At 39.6% G+C, this 22,420-nt stretch overlaps 2 protein-coding genes across 3 annotated transcripts; one reads left to right on the top strand and one right to left on the bottom strand.

The window, feature by feature from the left end:
• The first annotated feature begins 606 nt into the window (after window positions 1–606).
• LOC117984533 (pro-resilin-like) lies at window positions 607–3,253 on the top strand. Its single transcript, XM_034971165.1, has 4 exons — window positions 607–624; window positions 1,476–1,595; window positions 2,438–2,614; window positions 3,038–3,253. The coding sequence occupies exons 1-4, from the start codon at window positions 607–609 to the stop codon at window positions 3,251–3,253; spliced, it is 531 nt and encodes a 176-aa protein (XP_034827056.1).
• Window positions 3,254–4,212: 959 nt separating this feature from the next.
• Window positions 4,213–21,187, bottom strand: LOC117984623 (uncharacterized). 2 transcript variants are annotated; one of them, XM_069500280.1, is made up of 15 exons: window positions 20,308–21,187; window positions 17,812–18,087; window positions 17,314–17,464; window positions 15,745–15,911; window positions 14,769–14,863; window positions 13,518–13,692; window positions 12,158–12,371; window positions 11,288–11,434; window positions 9,545–9,720; window positions 8,811–8,908; window positions 7,744–7,884; window positions 6,767–6,865; window positions 5,982–6,135; window positions 5,161–5,290; window positions 4,213–4,637 (listed from the first exon to the last, which is right to left on the bottom strand). In XM_069500280.1, exons 1-15 carry the CDS (start codon window positions 20,357–20,359, stop codon window positions 4,505–4,507), a joined length of 2,208 nt encoding a protein of 735 aa, XP_069356381.1. In that variant the 5' UTR covers window positions 20,360–21,187; the 3' UTR covers window positions 4,213–4,504. The 2 variants fall into 2 exon arrangements, with proteins under 2 accessions (XP_069356381.1, XP_034827133.1); XM_034971242.2 differs by having other exon boundaries at window positions 5,161–5,293; window positions 20,308–21,176.
• Between the last annotated feature and the right edge of the window lie 1,233 nt (window positions 21,188–22,420).

Below are 22,420 nucleotides of genomic sequence, written 5' to 3'. Positions count from 1 at the left end.
AAAATACAAACTCTTGAAATGTGACCCTTCCTCGGAATTTATATGTTTGGACTTCGGAAAATACTATGCTCTCAGAGAAACCTACACCTACAATTGATAGCCTAGTAGCTAACACGCCGGCCTCCAAGAAAACCTGTATGCCTGACAGTTCTGCAAATGTTCTGAAAAGCGTGTAAGTAAAGTCTGACAATCCGCATTTGGCTGCTATCGTGGTGAAATATGTCCTAAGCCCTTGTTATTCAGAGAGGATACCTGTGTGGAGTAGTGGGCCTTTTATGGGTTGAGAATGGTGATGACTGATGATGACACCTATCCCACCTAGTCCAAAAATATGCTGCAGTTTTGAGAAGTATTGATTCAAGTTGGTAGGTAAATTGCATCCTTCGTACCTCGGTTTTTCATTAAAACCAACCTTGTACTGAGCCTTGCAATTAGGTAGGAACTAGGTATTTTTATTTCGAAATTTTCGTGGATCGTGCGGCATTGTAATGAAGATGGCAGGGGCGGCGTAGCCACAACCGCAACTCGGCTGCTTAAATACGACGAGATTTGGTGTTTTGTTCCATATAGCTCGTTGCACTCTTCAGACGACGGATATCTTCAGAAATGTGGAAGATTATTTATGTAAGCCCTTTTTAAACAAAATTTTTTTTTGAAGCGCGGTTGCAGGAGTTGTGTAGGCGGAATCATAGACTAGCCAAGCAAGTAGGAATAAGCTACCTACTTATTGCTATACTTGGTCTTTGGAAGAGCCATCCGACACGTTTCTTCCATTATCCTTAGATTATAAACAAATCGATAAACGATTTTTGTAAGGACTTCCAGACGCCACGGTTTAAAAAACTGATAGAAGCTTGGGTCCCAAAGGAATGGTGGCCTCGCATCAGAGAGCACAGCGTTGGAGGACCCCCTACTAGGTGGACAGGTGGACAGACGGCATCAAATGAGTCGCAGATAGCCGCTGGCACGGTAATGTTATCTATACAGTAATGTAACTCGGCCGTATCTTTGAAATAAATACCTACAGCAGCGCGGTACGTAAACATGCGATAGGGCTGCCCGCCTCCGGCATTTTAATTACATTACTTTTGTTTTCATTCATTTTATTTGCTTACTTTGTGTTTAAATATGTACTTGTCATTTGCCTACTTTGCGTTTAAATATGTACTTGAACTTATTTTTAGTGAAAAAATCGCGCGGTTATTAAAAAACAAAACACCGTCCGTTCGTCACTGCGGCACAGTCGCGACTGGCTGCACCACGAGCGCACCGCGAGATCGAGGCGCGTAGGTATAGCTCGCGTTTCGCCCGTTTGTATGAAGTTGGAATACTGCTTATAACATTACCGTGCCGCTGGATTCAGGCGAAGGTGAACAGTGGAAGTTCGTAGCTATACCAGACCCACATATGTCCAGCAACTTGCAACGGTCAAAGCAAATTAAGCACTTGGTTATTTATTTATTTATTCATTTCAGTTGACGTTGGTGGCTTGGGTGTCATTAAAATCTTTCAGTTCAGCGCAAGAATATCTTCCACCAAAGCCCACGGGAGGTGGCGGCGGCGGCGGTATCAAGAAACCGATTATAGAACCCACTGTAAGTGCGACAACTTTAAACGGTATTTACGCCCTTTGTAAAAATCAACTGTGATTTGAGCAGGAGTATAATAAAGCCGGGTATAGATTCAAGCCGAGCACATAGAGAAGTCTCGGCGAGGTTTCTCGCCCAGACCGTAGGTTAGTCTGAAGGCCTGACCCATAGATAATGCCTATACAGCACGCGGCAGAAAATAATGTACATCGGCTTTTAGAATGACATTTCGGCTTTGTAGTGTTGTCTCTGTCACTCATACCTATATGACATTTTGTCGGTCTCAACGACAGAGACAATTGCTCTACAAATCTGCTATCTCCTTCTAAGGTCGATGTACACGTGTTATCGACTCTTTTCGGATGTTTTACGGCGTAAGTTTGCAGTCGATTTAACATTCCAAGTGATTCCAAGGATCTATCACAGATTAAATAAATAATAGTTACCTCCCTTAACCGATTCTTCTCGGTATAAAGCAAGATCCTCATAGCGCCAGATCTGCCTTATTTTCTGAGTAGGTAACAAAAATGTGTGGGATAGAGTAGTCTTTGTATGTAGGTACCTTTAATGTTCGCATATTTGCTAGATTGGACCAAGGGCCATTTTAAAAATATCAGCTGAATTTAGCAGCCGATATGTAGGTATACAAAGACTACTCGTTCCCACACATTTTGTTACTCAGAAAATAAGGCAGGTCTGGCGCCCCGGGAATCTTGGTCTAGTAGGAAAGGTAATACGAACCAGTGGTAGATTCATTGACGATTCAAAAGCACTTGTAAAAGTTTATTAAAAAATCTTTCTTTTTTTATTTTCTATTTATTTTAAATCAAAGCATCGCAATTTCACAGTTACCTGCGAATTATGAGTTCACGTACGACGTGCAAGACAACGGCGTCTCGTTGGACTTCGGACACAACGAGAAACGGAAGGACGACCGCGCGCAGGGCTCCTACCACGTGCTCCTGCCCGACGGTCGGACGCAACTTGTCGAGTATGAAGCGGGTCCGGATGGTTACCGACCACAGGTAAATTGTTACAGAGATGTATCATAAAATTACAGAGAACCGAGGCTAAAAGATGCATGCGCGCAAGGCTTTAAAGTAGGTATCTACTTTATACCAAATGCTCATGCCTGACGCGGACGGTAGGGCGCAAGTTGCAACTCGTCGAGTACGAGGCGGGCCGGAAGGTCCTACAGACCAAAGATACTTATTTGATTTTATAAGAAGCATCCGAAGCCTCGAGCGATGTACTCGTATTCCGATCGTCTTCTGTCTCGAGACGTCGCAACACTATACGAGTAGTTTATTTGCAGTGCAAACAAGCTTTAGGGCACAAAGTTTGTTTGCAGAAGCAGACTTCAGTGCAAACAAACTATACCTAGTGGCACTTGGTACCTTAACTTTAAGGTTGTTCAGTACCTGAACATATTGTTACATTTGTTACAGGTAATGTACATGGGCACGGCAACGTACCCGACACAGACGGGCGGCGGCGGCGGTGGCGGCGGCGGCGACAAGTTCGACGGCTACCACTACAACGCCGCGTCCAACCGCCAGAGCGTGCGGCAAACGGCGCCGCGCGGCGGCCGGCAGGCGGGCACGGCGCCGCCGCCCGCGCCCGCGCCGCCGCTGCTGTACGCGGCCGGCAACGCCACGCAGTGATCCGGCGTCCGATCCCACTAGGCTCAATTTACATTGATAGCAAACCGAAGCAAATTTCTAAAATATTACCTCTTAAGTTATAAATATGTGAAAATTTATCATTTTCTACAAAAAAATTCTAAGTTATATTTATTATCAATAATACTAATTAATAAGTTATTTTATTTCTTCTTTTAAAATATGTTTTGGAGAAGTAACGTAGTTACCGTTGTCGACCAGACGAATTCTCTGCGGCGTGGCCCGTGGTCATCCATCTCTACTCAACTCTCTACTACTACAAGTAAATAAAATAGATCTCAACAATGTTAGGTTCCAAATCAAGCTGAAGAATGATGGCGGGGTTTTTCTTGGAATTGGCGACAAAAATTGCTAGAGACAAAATGTTCTTCTTTTTTAAATCAAAACATGTAGAAGTATATCTATTACCTCAGAGGTGATATACCTCTACACATAGGTTTTATAAATAAATTATTCATGCACGTTTATTTACAACTCTAGAAATTGTAGAATATTTTTTGTTTCCATAAAATATTGGTTTGAATAATAATTGAGAGTTTGCAATAAATGAGTTGAGTTGTCATAATTTGAGTATATTTTCTGTATTTATAAATTTAAATTGTACAAATTATGTGCAGGCATAATACGATGGCATGGCAATCGGAGTGGACGCCCCGCACACCCGCACAGCCCTCGCACTATATACCCGGTGCAGGATAGCGCGGGTGACCTGCAGGTGTGCGGGACGTCCCGCCTCATATCATACCCCGATTGCCATTTCGATCTGTCGTGTACTATATATTAATATAATTTTTGCATTCAGTAGGTAGGTAGTTACTACCTAACGGTCTCGCAAAAAATTCTAAAGAAAAAATTCATGCTCGCTCCACTTTGGAATTTTTTCTCCTAGGTATGTTATTAAAGTGAGTCAGCAAAGGAATAGAGAAAAGTATAAAGCGAAGTAATAGAGAAATGTGTTTATTAAAAGAGAAATCAATAAATTATGAACGATTGTTTAGTGGCTAAAAAAATTAAAAATATATTTGAAAGCTCTCATACACATTGACCCAATACGTTCGCCAAGTGCCGGTCAATGTGTAAACGCTATTTCTAATTGCAATGTTTGTATGGAGAACCACAAAAGGCGGCAAGACGGCCAGCGCGGTGGTCACACTCAAGAAGTTTACGCAAAGTGGCCCTGCGCACGTTTGCCGAGTACATTGGGCCAATGTGTACCTGCTAGGCTCTTAATAGTTATGAGGCGTGTATAATGTCAATGTTTTGGTCCGGCCAGTGAACACGTCGGTGAGTCGAGACGGTGTCGAAGCCGACGTTGTCGAACGACTGGTAGTCTTTCTGCATATTCATCTCAGCTAAGTTTCTGTACCTGTAACAATATGACACTTTTTGTACAGGAGGTACTACCAATTTTATAAGTTACACGCATCAAGACCGGGAGCCGCGGAAATGCAGCCAGTATTCTTGCCACCATTCCACGCCAAGAAATATTTTTGAAAGACGCGAAAATATCTCTGCCAATTATAGTCCGCGTCCGTCTGCTATTGGTTGTTGCCTTTAAAATCTTAACTACAAGCAATAACGTCTATATTTCATTGGTGTACTTACATTCGGTTTAAGACAGAAAGATCGCACAGATCGTCATCTCTGTCACTCATAATATACTTAACGTATTGTTGGTCTCAACGTTTTACGAACCCGTTGCCTCTTTCTAATAATATACCTGGCAGTACCTGGCACGAAAGATTTATAAGTGAAAGAGATAGATAAAATCGACAGTTTAGGCTTTGTATCGTGTCTATCACTCATACCTCTTATGTAATGTTTTGTCGCTGACTTGTCAGTGTTAACAACAAATTGTATTACTCGAACTTGTATAGAATCCAGCTTACCTCTTCACGAGAACGCAGCAACCAATGAGGAGCAGCACTTGTACGGCGAGCCAAAGGAGCACCAGTGCTACCAGCAGTAGTTCGTGGATGCACACCATTGCGCTCTCGCTCGTGTGCGTAGCCGCTTCCTCTGCTATAGAGCAAGAGTAAAAATATCTCATACTAGCTGACCTGCCCCGGATTCACTCGGGTCCAGAAAATTATTTCTTAGTAAAACCTACATGCAAAATTTCAAGTTTCTGGATCCAGCTGTTTGAACTATAGTACGCGACAGGTCGAGATGGCAATCGGGGAGGGGACGCCCCGCATACCCGCACAGTCCCTGCGCTAACCCATTGCGGGCGAGCGCGGGTGTGCGGGGCGTCCTCCCGCCTCATACCCCAATTGCCATCTCGACCTGTCGCGGACTATAGTTACGTTGATTGGTATATCAGTCAGTTTCTCCTTTCATACATATACGTATTCTTAAAAGTATAAGATACGGGGCTTGCGAAAAACATCCACTTTACCGCTGATTTTTTTCATAAACGATGATTATTTTGGAAAAATTGTCAAAGAAACCTCATAATGATTTTCCAGCACGTATTTAACGAAGCCTTACTCAAGAAAGAACGATAAATATTTGTCACGTCTCTTACATTTTATATTTGGGAGGTAGGTATACCTACGTTTTAATAATAGGCAGAAGGCATATTGGAGATAACTCTAAAAAAGTTCAAAGTTTTCATAAAACGTAAACATAATAAAAATCCTATTCTATCCTACGTACAGAATGACCTATACTAAAAAGCTGTCATTAGTTAAAGTATTGAATAGCTTACGCAGCGCAGAGCGATGGTCAGCCCGCACAAGTGTATCTGCAGAGAGGATGTCGCGCGATCCCACCACCATCTCCAGCTCAAGGGGCACTCTGCCCGCGCCTCCGGCACACTCCGCCCTGCCTCCCTGTGCTACCACTTGTGGTGCCCACGCCACCTGTTCAGGGACATTGAAAATGGAACATAGGTCGCAACGAAGTTCTGAATCCTCATCGTTTCACCCGTAATAGCCCTCTGCTAGACATAAGCCTACAGAATAGTCTTATCGCTTGTGTTCAGCGGCTCCCAGCACCTCGCTTGATTCGTCCGCAGGGACCGAATTACCGGTATTTTTTGTAGCCTTACAATAATACCGTTAAAAGAAACGATAAAAATAGTGATCCCCATTCATCCATTAACGTTATTTATATGTACCATTGTTAATACTGGCTGCGAAAGGAACCATTTTAAGTGACCAACCACTCACAAATAAACCTATGTTTTCCGTAAACATAGACTCGTGATTGGTTAGTTCCTCAAAATGGTTAACGCCCACTGATTTTTTTGTCTTTTTTCATTCGTATGAGATTACAGTAAGAGCGCTATATTAACTTCTCTCCGTGGATAAAGTATAGTAGCGTAACAAATAAAATGGGTTAGAATGAAGAGCAGATAGATATACTGATTACTGAATAGGTAAAGGATCTGTTGCTTAGTGTTATTCGCAAGTAACCTGAAGAGCATTTAAGATTTTCTTGACGATCTTAACATTAGGAGTATGATAAGTTAGTACACAATGTGATACTTACATCATAGTTGAAAGTCTCTGCGATTCTGGCGTTTGGCACGTCATACGTGTAGTTTGTATTTCTAGCATTCCTTAATTGTTCCATACTTCCGCAAATTATCTACAAAATATGTGCATAATATTAAAGCTACAATTCACTGCAGTTACGCAGAATGGATTACAATTCTTTAAAAGCACACAAGCAAGGCTTCACCTACACTGGCAGGAGGCAAAAGTAGGCTAGGAAACGGCTTGATGACGTGGACAGTCTAAAGGCCGGACTGCATTACAGAGGCGTATTATTTCAAACATTTCGTATGGTGCATGTCGCACTAGAGCGGCGCTGCACAGCGCTTCGCGGCATAGAGACTGTTTAGGCGCGAAGCGCCGCTGTAATTATATTCTCTACATAGTATAAAATAAAGTCGCTTCCCGCGTCTGTATGTATGTATGAACGCGTAGATCTTTTAAACTACGCAACGGATTTTAATGCGGTTTTCACCAATAGATAGAGTGATTCAAGAGGAAGGTTTATAGGTATAGTTTAATTCTCAAAAAATTAGAGATCCCTAGGAAAATTGAAATAATGTAAATTAGGTCGGAAAAAAATCCTCTCATTTGGGAGTTTCCAAGATGTGCGCTGCCTAAATGGTAAAAGTTACACGAAACAAACAAACTGTCGCATTTATAATATTAGTATGGAAATATGGATTATTAATCACACATCACTGACACCAAATTAGTATCTACATTGCACCCATGCGAAGCCGGGGCGGGTCGCTAGTTATATTATAATAAAATAAATAAAATAACTTTATTTAACAAAAACAACTTATTTTGGCGTCGGTTACTAGTGGTCTCCAAACTAGGTTAAACCTGTGACGTGGAGACCAATTATATAATATAATATAATATTATATTATATTATATCATAATAAAGCCAACTCAGCCTTAGTTTTACGTATTTATGTAGGTCCAACACTTGTTATAGGTACTTACCGGTAGACATTTCTCCTCGCAGAAGCGCACCATAATAGCGAATCGTATCACATGGGAAGTAGGGAAACGAAAGGCTTTGAACCTCGCTGATAGACGTTGCATGCCTCCTAGGCGAGATCTTGTGAAGGCCGGAAAATCTACCTGTGAACCGTTGATTAGGATTATAGATCAATCTCACAACTAAACGAGGCCAGTAATTGCTTTTCAGCCGAGACTTGTATAGTACTTTTCTCTTATTTGCGAGGAAACAATAATCAAATGAAATTAAGGAAAAAGTTACATTGCAGTTCGTACAGCTAGACAACGACAATTTTTGAACTTAAAAATTTTGTTAGACTTATAATAATAATAATCATCTTTATTTCAGATATTACATCCATTTTTACCCGACTTCAAAAAAAGGAGGAGGTTCTCAATTCGTCGGAATCTTTTTTGTTAGTAATAAAATTAATTGCTGATGACTATGTTAGTAAGTAGGCTCTTTTATGAACCATTTTATTTGTCTAGGAATCTACCACCCATGAGACACTGAGAGTGCATGTGCAAACCAACCCAGTGTCTCATAAATGGATTATCTAGTTTTTCAAATAAGGTTTTCAGAATACCGTTGGAACTACCTCAGATTCTGCTCATCACTGAAGCTACTCTTTTTCTCATGCTTGCATAAAAATCGTCGGTATGAGCCTCCGGAAACATCAGCGACGCACTGCAGAACCTCGGCAGCCCTATCAGCACTCTGAATCCATTGTTCACATCCACACTAATTTTCATTTGCACCAATTCAACCGCGTACGGTCTTTGTCTATTTTTATTTTTTTAAACAAATGCGCGTTCAGTATTTAAAATAATAAATATAAGTATCGTGTATCTTTGATTTTCCGGGATAAAAAGTAGCCAATGTCCTTGCCCGGGATATAAGCTAACTCTGTACCAAATTTCGTCAAAATCGGTTAAACTGTTAGGCCGTGAAAAGCTAGCAGACAGACAGACACACTTTCGCATTTATAATATAAGTATGGATAATGAAGCTATTTCTCAAAAATCTTTTCAAATTCTTAGTCAATTACCTGGCCAGTAGGGCAGCCCCTACTGTCCAACAGGAGAACGGAACTGTCACCCATTCTCGACGATGCCACCAAGTGGTACACTTCTATTTCAGGTTCCTCTGCAATATAAATTATTATAAAAGTATTAGAGCAACTACAATATTGTAAAAGTCTACGTATTGGCTATCGGAAGTCAAATCCAGAACTTCCCACTTAGAGACCACTTATCACTGGATGGTGAGGCACGGCGCAAATCTTTTACCCATAGTATTGAAAAAAAAGTGGTAAACACGTCAGCCTCCTTCCTATTCGGGGGGTTGGGAGTTCGATTTCGGGCATGCACCTCCAACTTATCAGAATTATGTACCTCTTGAGAAATTAAATATCACTTGCTTTAACGGTAAAGGAAAATATTGTAAGAAAATCTGCATGCCTGATACTTCTCCTAGTGTTCTCATGGCCAAAACTCTTTGTATTCTGAGAGGAGACCCGGGCTCAGTAGTGGGCCGCAGATGGGTTGAAGATGACAATTGAAAAATCAAGATTTTGGATAGGGGGCAGTCTTGTTTTCATTGTGCGACATGTATAGTAGATGCGACAGGTCAAGATGGCAATCGGGGAGGGAACGCCCCGCACATCCGCCCAGCCCTCGCGCTAACCCGGGGCGGGCGAGCGTGGGTGACGTGCGGATATGCGAGGCGTCTCTCCGCCTCATGCCCCGATAGTTATCTGGACCTGTCGCGGACTAAAGATACCTGTCGTTTCAATTCTAAGTTCGAGTAGTTCTCCGAGCGATACGGCGGTCGCGCCGGCGTCCCCGTGCGCGCGAACCACGTACATCGTGAGCGGCGCCGTGTTGCTGTCGAATACCGCACTGGCGCCTTGGTTAGCCCCTTGCGCGATAGACGCTTCGCTCGCTAGTGATGGTCGCCTGAAATACAATTTTTTAAATTGACGACAAGTTTGCAACTAATGTCGCCTGGAAGTAGTTAAATGCCGATGCAGTCTAAGATGGAAGCGGGTTATTTCTGTCAAACCCTGAGTCTTGCACTGCAACACTTGTCGTATTTAGTGTATCCCCTGGCGGCTGCACCCGGCGAACAATCCATTCACACCCGAGCGGAATAATGGGCTACTTGACTCATATCTAATTTCGTCCAATAAATGATTATTTATTATAGTATTTTGCTTAAGACAACGAAATATATCAATAACAATTATTAAAAACGCAGGATGGATATATAAATCCAATTTAAAAAAATACAGTTTTTATTTTTATTTGAAACGCAGAAAACGCTGTCAGCCATGATGTGACGTCATTAAATATGTAAACAAAGAAATGTCATCCCTATGTCACGCGGGGACTAACGTAGTATCCATATATATAAAATTTAAAGTCCTGACTAACTTATATATCAACGCACAGCCTAAACATCTAAACAACTGGTCCTAGATACATGAAATTTGGTCTGTGTGTTCTTTGTAGGTAAAGAGAAGCTATCCACTAGGAAAGGATTTTTTGAAATTCCACCCCTGAGTGAGTTAAATGGGGGTTTGAAATTTATGAAGTCCACGCGGACGAAGTCACGAGCATAAGCTAGTTTTTATATATTTCTAAAAACTCATAGTAAACGTGAAAAAATATCGTTTTCTCTTTATAAACTGAATAAGTTATTAAGTAAGACTTACAACAAAGTGATCTTTGCAATAATAAATTTGGGTTGAAGTCGTTAGTCATATAGGATCCCTTTAAGCAAGTCTTCGCGTGTTACGTATATTTATTTCACTGGGCACTCTAGTCCACAACTTTCCTGTGGTCTTTATCGATGCGTTTTTTACATTCTCGGATGATTCAATAACGATAATTACTATATTTTTCATGTAAACTAGTATAGAAGTCGTGTTTATTAAACTTTGGGAGGTTATGCTGTTGTTTACAAATGCATGACGTCAGAGCACAGATAATCTATCGGCCAAACATGGCCGACAGTGTTTTCACCTGTCTAAGAAAAATATATTTTTAAATTAAAGTTTTACGGTTTTTAGGGCGCAAAAAAATATAGTGTTAATTTTTTTGATCTAATAGGACAAATATTAACCATTTAAGACCTACTTAAAAAAAAGTGTCAACTAGCCTATTAGTTTAACGTTTCAAAAAGGCCGAAGCCTGACAAACTCCGAGTCCTGCACTGCGACAATCACGTCGTCACGTCATCGTTTGTCTGGTGGAGTGGGAGTCTTCGACCGTAGTTAGTTACTAACCTACCAGCGAAGCCGCTACCATGCGATTTATCGTTCCGGTACGATGCCGTGTAGAAACCAAAGGGGTATTGGTGTAATAAAAACTGCCATAGCCCTTCCAAATAAGCCCGCTTCCATCTTAGACTGCATCAGCACGATTGCAGTTAAGGGCTAACTTGTATATCTGATTAATAAAAATAGTAGGATCTATTCTATTCGCACCCAGCGCACTATAATTAGCTTAAAGTCTGACAAACCCTGAGTCCTGCACTGCGACAGTCGCGTCGACTTTGGTGTACCCCCTAGCGCCGGCGCCCGGCGAGCAGCCCACTCGCACCCAGCGGTCCCCTGCAGTCTGTATGATGGGGTTGTTCTGGATCATCAGCATTACGTACGCCATCGTTCTGTGAGTATAAAATTGACGAAAAAAATTGTTACTCAATCCTTCAAATTGATTTTTTGATTGACACACAGGTAGACCGAGACTTGGATTACATTTAAGATAAGATGCAAGAGAAAATAACTGTCTTACTTAACTGAAGACTTTTTTCATAATTGGAAAATTCGGTTTAATTTATGATTTGGAAAATGTAACAAGTATGTACCTAGTCAAATAAGTAGGTAGTGAGTATCCTGGATTTGAAAAAGTAATCTAAATATATAAAAGGAAAAGGTGACTGACTGACTGACTGACTGATCTATCAGCGCACAGCTCAAACTACTGGACGGATCGTGCTGAAATTTGGCATGCAGATAGCTATTATGACGTAGGCATCCGCTAAGAAAGGATTTTTGAAAATTCATCCCCTAAAGGGGTGAAATAGGGGTGAGAAATTCGTGTAGTCCACGCGAACGAAGTCGCGAGCATAAGCTAGTTGCTAATAAAAATACTTGGCGCGATTGTAGAAAAGGTCAAAAGAGGGCTCGAATTCAATGTAACTATAAACTTCTATAGAGCAGGAAATATGCTAGAGCGTCGTATTGTGTCGTGACGCGTCTGAAACATGCCACTTCACTATAATGTGTCTCTAGCCATATTGTAGTATGTCCGATATGCTACTGACGCATCACGACACAACATGACAAGCTAGTAGGTATATTTTCGGCCTAAATTGTTACCATATCACCTGTTCACATTTCCATTGGGCCCCTTTGTGATCGCGTAGGCAAAGTTGACGTCACAGTCGCCGTACATGGGCAGAGCAAGTCTGACTGGTGAGGTCGGGGTTAGAGCACGTGCGCTGCAGTGGTCACCACGCCCGGGCACGTACATGCGGCCGCGGAACAGCACCCGCGGCTTGTATGTTACCACCAGATGCGAGCCTTCACATTCTACGCTTACTGTGAAAAAAAATATTCCTAATATAACATCAACATAACATAACATCAACGGGTCACAGCTGAAAATCAGCGACCTGCATTTTATGCGTGTCTTATAAAAGGAAAAGGTGAGTGACTGATCTATCAACGCACAGCTCAAACTACTGGAGGGATCGGGCTAAAATTTGGTATGCAGATAGCTATTATGACGTAGGCATCCGCTAAGAAGATTTTTGAAAATTCAACCCCTAAGGGGCTGAAATAGGGGGTTGAAATTTGTTTAGTCTATGCGTGCGAAGTCGCGAGCATATGATGCAAGACATTATGCTGAGCTGTACACTCGTTTGGGGTGGTGTCACAGATGAAAACGTTACATTTGTATATTTTGTTTTTATCTGTGACACTGACACCAACAACAAATAAATTTATATCTTTATCTCCTTCTTTACTAATATTATACCTACTTAAATACTAAAGTGTGTCTGTCTGTCTGCTAGCTATTCACGGCCCATCTATTTAATCGTTTTTGGCGAAATTTGGCAGAGCGATAGTTTGCATATCAGGGATGGACAAGGGCTACTTTTCTCACAGGATTTTAAAGGCCCATCCGTTCAACCGATTTTGACGAAATTAGATTGAAACGAACATAGACTCCCGGAAATACGAAGATTTCCCACTGGTTTTTTACAAATCCTAAATCCACGCGGACGAAGTCGCGGGTGTCAACTATAGTAACAAATAAAACTTAAATTAAAGTTAAAATCCGCTTGTACATTTAAAACGATAAACCTTTCCCGTATTCGCCCTTATTTTTATGGTAGGTAATTTAAAAGTAATCGTGTAGGTATTATCATCATCATCATCAAACCATCGCCGGCTCTCTAATAAGCACGAGTCTCCTCTCAAAATGAAGGGTTTGATGGCCATAGTCCACAAGTTAGTCAAGTGCAGATTGGCAGACTTCACACGCCTTTATGAATGAAGAACTCTCAGGCATGCAGGATTATTCTCGATGTTTTCCTTGACCATTAAAATAAATAAGTGATATTTAGAGTTGAGTTTATGAAAAGTTAGAGGTGCGTGCCCGGGACCGAGCCCCCGACCCCTCCGAGTAGGAGGCTGGCGTCTTAACCACTAGACTATCACCGCTGTGTAGGTATAACTTACTGTTAAGGCATATAACCCTGCGGTAGTACGTGGCGCCGGACACTCTCCGCAGGAGCCAAGACCCAGTGGTGACCAGGTCTTCGCTGTGCAGGTCGCAAAGCCCGCGAGTAGACGCCGCTGTCCAAGTAAACCCTCGACACACGAACCGTTTTTCGGCTTCGCATGCAGATTTACACTAAAACAAGTAATTTAAAACGTATACAAAAATCCCCGCCTGCGGTTTTGCACTGCATCTTTTTCAGCCCGAACGTTAAAGCGCATATAGTCCGCCATTTTGATTTGTTTAAAAAATGAACCAGTGACACTCGCGCCATCAAGACGAATCCAATTATTTAACAAAATCTGTTGAGCCGTTGAGTAGTTAGGAGCGGAAACAAGTTAAACACATAACCATCCTTTGGGCTTCACCGCAGTCGGGTGAAAAAATTGGCGTCGAATCGTGAATCTTCTCCTTTTGTTTTTAGTTACGTAATCAACCTAAATTACTAACCTTACAGTAAATTCCCTTTCCTGGTTTAATGGTACCTAGGTAGATGTATTTTAGTAGCTACAAGATGACGCCCGCAACTTGGTCTACGATTTGCTAGTTCCTTTCTAGTTTGGATCCTAGAGACATTTAGACTTTTCCGGGAAAACAAATAATCCCTACTGGACTTTATTAAAACCCTTTATAAATTCAAACCGACAAAAACGCAGGCAAAAGCTAGTAGAGCTAACCTAGCAATGCATTCTTAAGTACCTACTCATCTACGAACCTAAATCGTAGATAAGAGTTCTACGTTTTACATATTTTTCTAACTTTATCGACGACAATGAAGAGAAACAGGTCTGTAGGTAATAGTTACTATACCATAACTGCAACTTATGATTTTAACGAAATCATGTTAATACCGCACATGAAATATATATCACTGAAACTTGAAATATTAACAGTAGATAACATAAGACATAACAAGTAACAACACTTTTAAAGAACTAGCACTCACAAATAAAACATTTTTGAAAATTCCACTTCTAAGGGTGTTAAATAGGGTATGAAATTTTGCAGGAAAGTCCGTCATTATTTAAGTTATATATATTAGGTATCCATGAAAATTGTCATTTGTGGTTTCGGTCTAAAATGAAGAAGAATGTGTTTCTGAATCTTTGGAAATTCCACTCCCTCACCGATTTTTAAAAATTCCTCTCGAGCGAAGCCGAGGCGAGTCAGCTAGTTATGTAGGTATATGTAAGAAAAATGTTATTACTTACCTCGGATTTAGTGTAATTATGAGCAGTTAAATCTACGTGTTTAATAGTTTGGTTGTAATATTCTTCGTATGAACATCGATCTATCTTTTTCGGATCTACAAAATAAATATTATAATAATTAGGTAAGTAGTAAATAGGTAGATACTTATTTACCAATTTATTAACAAGTCATAATCTATACACATAATAAAACTGTAACTAGACCATTTCTGTACATTAAATATATTTTGAAAATTTTAATCGGGGGAAACATTATTATCGATATAGACCCCAACACATATTTTTTTGGAATTTTTGTCTGTCTGTCTGTGCCCACATCACGCGAAAATTACAGAACGGATTTTGATCAAATTTGGTACAGTGGTTGCTGATAGTCCGGGTTAACATACAGGGTAGTTTTATCCCGAAAAAAGTTTGGGATTCTTCTGGATACATGATCAAATTTTTTATCGATTTTACTCCATAACTCCGTCAAATTTAAACCGATTTTCACAATTCTTTTTTCTTTACAAAGGTTATACTATCATGTTGGTGCCATGTAAGTTTGGTGCAGATTTGATGAACAGTTTCGGAAATAGAGGACGGAACACCTCAACGGGTAACAGCAAATCGATCGCGATCAGTATAATAGCTTGGTAAAAAGTAATGCAAACAATCCATTTTCATTTCTTACCTATTACTTAGTAACAGGTTTGATTCCGGAAAAAAATTGGTACGCACCTAAATTTCTTAGTGCAATACGGGTTTCATTAGTATTCAGAACATTTCAAGAAAAATCACCACCAGGGAATTCCCACGGGATTTTTAAAAACCTAAATCCACGCGTACGAAGTCGCGGGTATCAGTTATTAAAAAATAAGCATTGAGCCATTTCAATGAGGGTAAGCAGCACATTTATGCTTTTATGACCTATCTATAGTGCCTAATTGCTATCAAGTGTAAATATAATCTACTTTAAATTATATACCTTACTCACAGTCATGACCACACTGGTTCTCAATGTAGAACGTGTAGTAGTTCGACACGCGGTAGGATTCGGGCTCCGTGAATTTGTTTTCAATATTTAAAATACAGTTGCCGACAAGTGTGTCTGAGAGAGCAAATGTGTCCATAGGACTCCTTGGGTCTATCCATTGCGCTGATCTGTGAAAGTAGAAATGGTACAGTGTTCGCCAACAATTATTAGTCTAATCTGGAGCTGCAACATGCATTACTTCTTCTGTAGTACGGAACCTTCGGTGCGCAAACTGAGTCGCACTTGGCCGGTATTGGCTAGTATAATAAGAATTCACAGATTAGAGAAGTTTTATCTATGTAAGAATTACATTAAAGGCTATTAGATACCTAACGAATTCGGATATTGTAAGTTATTAACAATAATGATTTGGACTTTTATTATGCTGACATTTTAATTTATTTTATACTTTGCTAATTGCTTGTGTAAAGTCTATGTATAGTCCATACAAATCCTCACGTGCTATTTTAACTCTATGGGTCAACGGTCATGTCAAAAGTACGGGGTTCACCTTTAAAATAAGGACTAAAATCGTACTTTTGCCATGAAATTTGACACAAAAAATTAAAATGGCGCGTGAGGAGTTAAATTTTACCTTACTTTCTTTTCTTTCTTTAATTTAATTTAAGGTAATATACAATGGATGGCATAATGTATATAAGGCTCATCAGACATTATGAGAACATTGTGGAGAACTAACTCTCAGGCATGCAGGTTTCCTCACGATGTTTTCCTTCACCGTTAAAGCACTCCGAAAAGTTAGAGGTGCATGCCCGAATCCCCGACCTCCGATTAAAAGGCGGAGGTCCTAACCACTAGGCTATCACAACTTTTTATATGTAGCAGGTACTTATTTACATGAAATCCTATTATGGAACACTTTTTGAATAATTTGTACGCGAGTAAGAAGTTCGACTGTGATATTTTAGTGCATTGTTATTTGTTTGTACTAAAATATCATAGTCGATATGTTGTTCCTCCTATTGTATGAAAAAAACATTTACTTACTTAAATTTGATCAAGTTGAAACTTCTGCTGTCCCGATTTTTTCTTCCGATACAACGAAATGATCCTTACATTGGCATTAAAAAAAATTGTCAATTTCCCTTATTTTTTTTGACAACTCACACTTGACCCAAATATTTACTGTGACAAAATTGTTTTTACAAAAAAACAGCAAAAATTCTGTCCCAGTAATAAAAACACACTGTATACTTGGTACGTAGGTACTAGGTATTGTAGAGAAAACGTTAAATCACGACAGTATTTTGTTCACATAAAATGGTTCGCATTTTAACAAGAAACATAACTATATATGGTACACGACAAGTCGAGATAGCAATCAACAAAAAAGAGATAGCAAGATAGCAAAAAAAAATAAAAAAAAATCGTGGTATGAGGCGGGGGGACGCTCCGCACTGGGTTAGCGCAGGGGGGTACCTCGATTGCCATCCCGACATATCGCGTACTATACTTATAGAAGTAGGTATAACACAATCAAAATTACCATTACCACAGATTTATGCTTACCGATAATTTTTTTCATTGGTAGAGAAGACTGCATCGTAGCACTGCTGAACTGTTGTGTTGAGTAATACTTTAGAGTGTGTATCTTCCGAGTTCAAATAATACCCTGGAGTACTTTCTAAGGACCACCATCGCTTTTCACAGTTTTCTGGCACTTAAAAATACAAAAATAAAGCTATCAAGTATCCTAGTAGGTACGCGCGAATTATGATGCCTCAGGCCTCAGGATGGTATTCTATAGCGCTACCATAACCAAATCTCAGCTAACGTGTGGGTACGACATCAGCAACCCTAGTAGGTTTCAAGGTTTGAATAAATTCAATTTCGAAAAGTGAAACGATATCAAAGAACTTAGTAAATCGATACAGAAGCGTCGAAGTTTGCGATAAAATATTGCCTTACATACCTACCTACCTTGACAAGTAAAGAAGTTGAAGAAGTTTAAGATTGATTTCAAGTGATTATTATAAAGCAGAAAATAAATTCGATATACCCACTGACATTTTAAACAAACTTTGTTGAAATAAACGACGTCGTTCTCCGGACGAAATTCCGTCGTATCTGAACTCGCAACTCCTTGGCAGGTCCCTTTGGTGTAAGCGATGACAACCGCCGCACAGTCCGGCAGATCTCGGCACTGGGCTAGGCAGGCCCCAGTCAACGACTCCTCGCCTCCACTGGCAGAGTAGACGAACACAGGAGTGGCTTGATCTGGGGCCATTCCCGACCATCGGACAAACGTCTGAGACTGATGTTGCGCGCATTTCGATTCGCTATCTAAAATTGAAATTGGTATAATTACTATTTTATATTTATATTTCATACAATTGTATAGCCATCGCACCCGACCTTACCTAATAATATACTTACTTTGTAGGTGTTACCCAAGTGGATTGAAACTCGCAAGGCCATAAGATCGGCCTCACTTGAAATGAGTTGAAGCATAGGGTTTCCAATAGACGGATTTGCAAAAGATCTTCCGCCGTTGCTCCGAAGTGTTACATAGGGTTTTCTGATGGGTAGGTACAGCTACTCTTACAGACGTTATGATAGGTAACTTGGTGAGAAACAAAAACGGGAAAAAAAATCACTTTCTTCTTTTCCCAAGAATACAGATTGTTCGTAAGTAAGACTTGAGAGAGATCTATTGATGTTGATACTTTTGTTACGGTCAATAGCTGAAACACCGCCATAACTAGGTTTGCCTAGGCAGAAATGTTTGAACATCTTCTTTAAAGCCTCCTGATTTTGTATGACCAACATTAGGTATAAGCACAGTATTTTACTATACTTATATATTTATAATATCGTGGAACTTTGTTATAAGTCATTGAAGTAGGTAGTTAATAGGAATCTAAAGTAATCACACTTCACACTAATATTATAAAGGCGAAAGTTTGCGTGTATGTATGTGTGTATGTTACTCTTACACGCAAAAACTACTGAACGGATTTGGCTGGCTTAGAATGGAGATAGATTATGCCCTGAATTAACACATCCATTCCCGCGGGATTTTGAAAAACCGAAATTCACCAGTTACACTTTCACGGCAATACGTCTAGTAAGACGGATATGGCTGAAATTTAGATCATTCTAAATTATGTTCTACATAGTTATGTTCATACATAGATTGTACCCCGGATTAACACATAGCCTACTTTTTAGCCCGTGAAAATCCATGGTTCCCACTGGATTTGAAAAATCAAAATTCACATGTTATTCCTTCACGCCACAACCAATAAGTTCATTGGTTGATCAAGTTCAAATGAAGATGGATTATGCCCTAGATTAGCACGTAGGCTACTGTTTATCCCGTAAAATTCATGGTTCCCGTGGAATTTAGAAAATCCGCAATTTAACTTTTTTACTCCTTCACTCCACATCTAATAAACCGATTTGCCTGAAATTAGGAACTGTGATAGATTTTACCCTGAATCAACTTATAAGCTACTTTTTATTGCGTATAAATTCCTGGGTCCCATGAAATTTTGAAAAACCGAAACTCACGTGTCACTCTTGCATGCCTCAGCTAATTATTTGGCAGAAATTTGGAATGGAGATAGATTATACCTTGGATTAACACATAGGCTACCTTTTATTTCGTAAAAATCCATGGTTCCCGTGGGATTTTGACAAAAACTGAAATTCACGTGAATGAGCTATAACTATAGCTATAGTTTGTCATAGTAAACTTCTTTGAAATTAGGTTTGTAAAATAGGAAAGGGAACCGGAATGGGAACGGAAACAGGATTGGGACTTTGGGACACTTTTGGCCTTGTACTGTTTTGCACAACATTGCAATGCCAATAAGTAGGTACTTACCTAAGATATCACATAAAACTACAATAGAATCATTCAATAGCCGAGCGACATTGGAAAATTTAAATTTTCTCAACCTCAACCTAGAACACGATATTCAAGAATATCACGGTAGATTTAGATAAGTACTTATTTATTGTACCACCACGACTTCGCGACGAAGTCGCGAGCATAAGCTAGTTTATTTATAAAAATGATTGCGTTTTTATCTACTAAGTATACTTATTTAGTTTAAAATAACTTACATTTAGTTCAATGTTGTTAGTTTATAAGTACCTACCTAATTGTTATTTAGCTTTTAAGTTTTATACCACTAGATTAATGTGTTACGTGTAGGTACCTAGGTATATAATGTCAAAAAACTTATGATTTAAAGTTTATGATTACACCTGAACTTGTTGTAAACTGTAAATGAATCAATTTCCATGCCATCATTTGCGAAGATCATCGGAGACAGGACATGTTGGTTGAAGATCACCTTTGTTTTGTTTACATTTATCTCGAGACCGACAATTAGTTAGTTACCTACCAAAAATTAGGTGCTAAGTAGGTAGGTATAAAACATGGGTTATAAACAGAGACGGGGTAAGAGAAACTGGAAACATGCTTGATGTAAAATATGTTAAGTTGGCAAATAAGAACTATTTTACATAGATATGGAGTTACATTGTACTTACATATTGCTAATGATAATGTTGTCAACATCACGACAACACCGTATGGCATCATTTTTTAACACACCCCTATCAACAAGTCACTCGAATAGATCCAGTTAACACTTATACCAATGCAAAAGTAGGTACGGTGGGTTCATATTTTACGCCACCATTTCTTTGTTTTAAATAAACGACCATTACATTAAATAACCCCAATTATTCATTTTAGTAGGTACTCTTTGTTTTATGGAACAAAAACGTTAGACACATTCGTTCAAGTTTTCCTCAACCGTCGTCGAAGTTTCACTTAACTATGAGACTTAACTCTAGCACTGTTCACGCGGCACAACTGAATAAATATTCTAAACGAAACCAACATTAAATAAATAAAAATATCTTTGTGTCATTAATTTTTTTGAGTTCCACTATACTATCATGAACTGTTAAGTTCTAGTTTCTCATCTATGGTACAAAAAATAGATAACTATTCTGTTTTCACTTTCGTATCGTCTCGTAAGTGGATATAGGTAGCATCTTCATTGATGAACTAAGTAAGCCCTATGCGCTCTTCTCTCTATTAACTGAAAACTAACTAACTAGGTGCAATCGTAAAATCGTCATGTGCCGATCCCCACTACGCGACACGACCTTGCAGTTTATTATGGTTTTACAGACAATTTACAATGAAGTGACTACTGACGAGTCCACGACAAATGATAGTGAAACCAAGCTATAATACGGACGCAAGTAGGTTCTATGCCAATTGCCATGTGTTTCATAACATATATGCGGGCTCAAGTTATGAACAAGTACATAATAACAGGGGTGGATGATAATGGTATAACCAACTTTTCATTTTACGGTAATATTGCGAAAGCATCCGTCAGACGTTGATGTTTGGAATACACAAAACGGGTAATTTTCAAAGGATTGAAAAGGATTTGAGTGTCCGTTTGCTTCAACATATCATTATCTAGGTAGGTTATTTAATCAAACAGAACCTATTTTTTTTATTCAGATACAAGTTAGCCCTTGACTGCAATCTCACCTGATGGTAAGTGACGATGCAGTCCGAGGTGGGAGCGGGCTAACCTGGAAGGAGTATGGCAGTTTTTATTAAACCCATCATACCGGAACACTAAATCGCTTGGCGGCACGGCTTTGCCGGTAGGGTGGTAACTAGCCACGGCCGAGGCCTCCCACCAGACAATAACCATAAATGTATTTACTATTTATAGATAATTTAATACATGTCTATTAGATGATTAATTATTATTAATGGTAATTAATATTATGTTCTAATCATCAATATTACATTTCCTAAGTAGTAGTTTGTGGTCAGATATTTTAACTTCAAACATATCGAAAACTTCTATTTTAATGAGTCCAAAGCCTTTCTGCAAGTACCTGTTAATACCTACAGTTGGTCTTCATTTTTTTCAGCAGGAAACTAATAATATTATCCTTCCTAGTGCAACGAAATTTTTGCCACAACGACGTCCAGTCTCAACAAAGAGTACCTATAGAGATCAGCCAACAATACGCAAGAGATTTATTTATTTATTTATTATTTAATTAGAACGGCCATAAAGCCCAATTACACTAACTAACATAAATATACTTACAAAAAATTGTTAAAATTATAAATTAGATGATTGGGTATAGTACCTACACAAGACGTATGTGCGCTAAAATAGAGTGTACCAACCCTCTGCTCCCTCACTCTCTTAATCCGATGGATTTATACGTGGTTTGGCAAGACACGAGAGCGTAACATTGCCGATTTCCCAACTTCGAGCTACTACTGAAAAACCCAATAACTTTTGTGGTCTGACCCAGGGCTCTAACCCGAGTCCTCAGGATCATCAATCGAGTAAGCTAACCATTAGAATAACGCAAACGAGGTAGTTGAGTTAGTAGTAAAACCGGCCAAGTGCGTGGTGGGCCACGCGCAGTGTAGGGTTCCATAGTCATACTCCTTAACCTGTGGACCCTACTTAGCCATGATAGTTTTCCTTTAAAATTGATTATACTACTGCTGTGAATTTTTTCACGTTCCTGTATACTACCATTTGTCTGATAGAGGGGGGGGGACCACTTATTTTCATCATATTTTAAATTCAACGATACCTCA

This window comes from Maniola hyperantus, chromosome 8 (assembly GCF_902806685.2).
Source record: "Maniola hyperantus chromosome 8, iAphHyp1.2, whole genome shotgun sequence".
NCBI lineage: Eukaryota > Metazoa > Arthropoda > Insecta > Lepidoptera > Nymphalidae > Maniola > Maniola hyperantus.
Note: the sequence above shows the minus strand (reverse complement) of the source record. Positions and strands in the feature narration are given on the sequence as shown.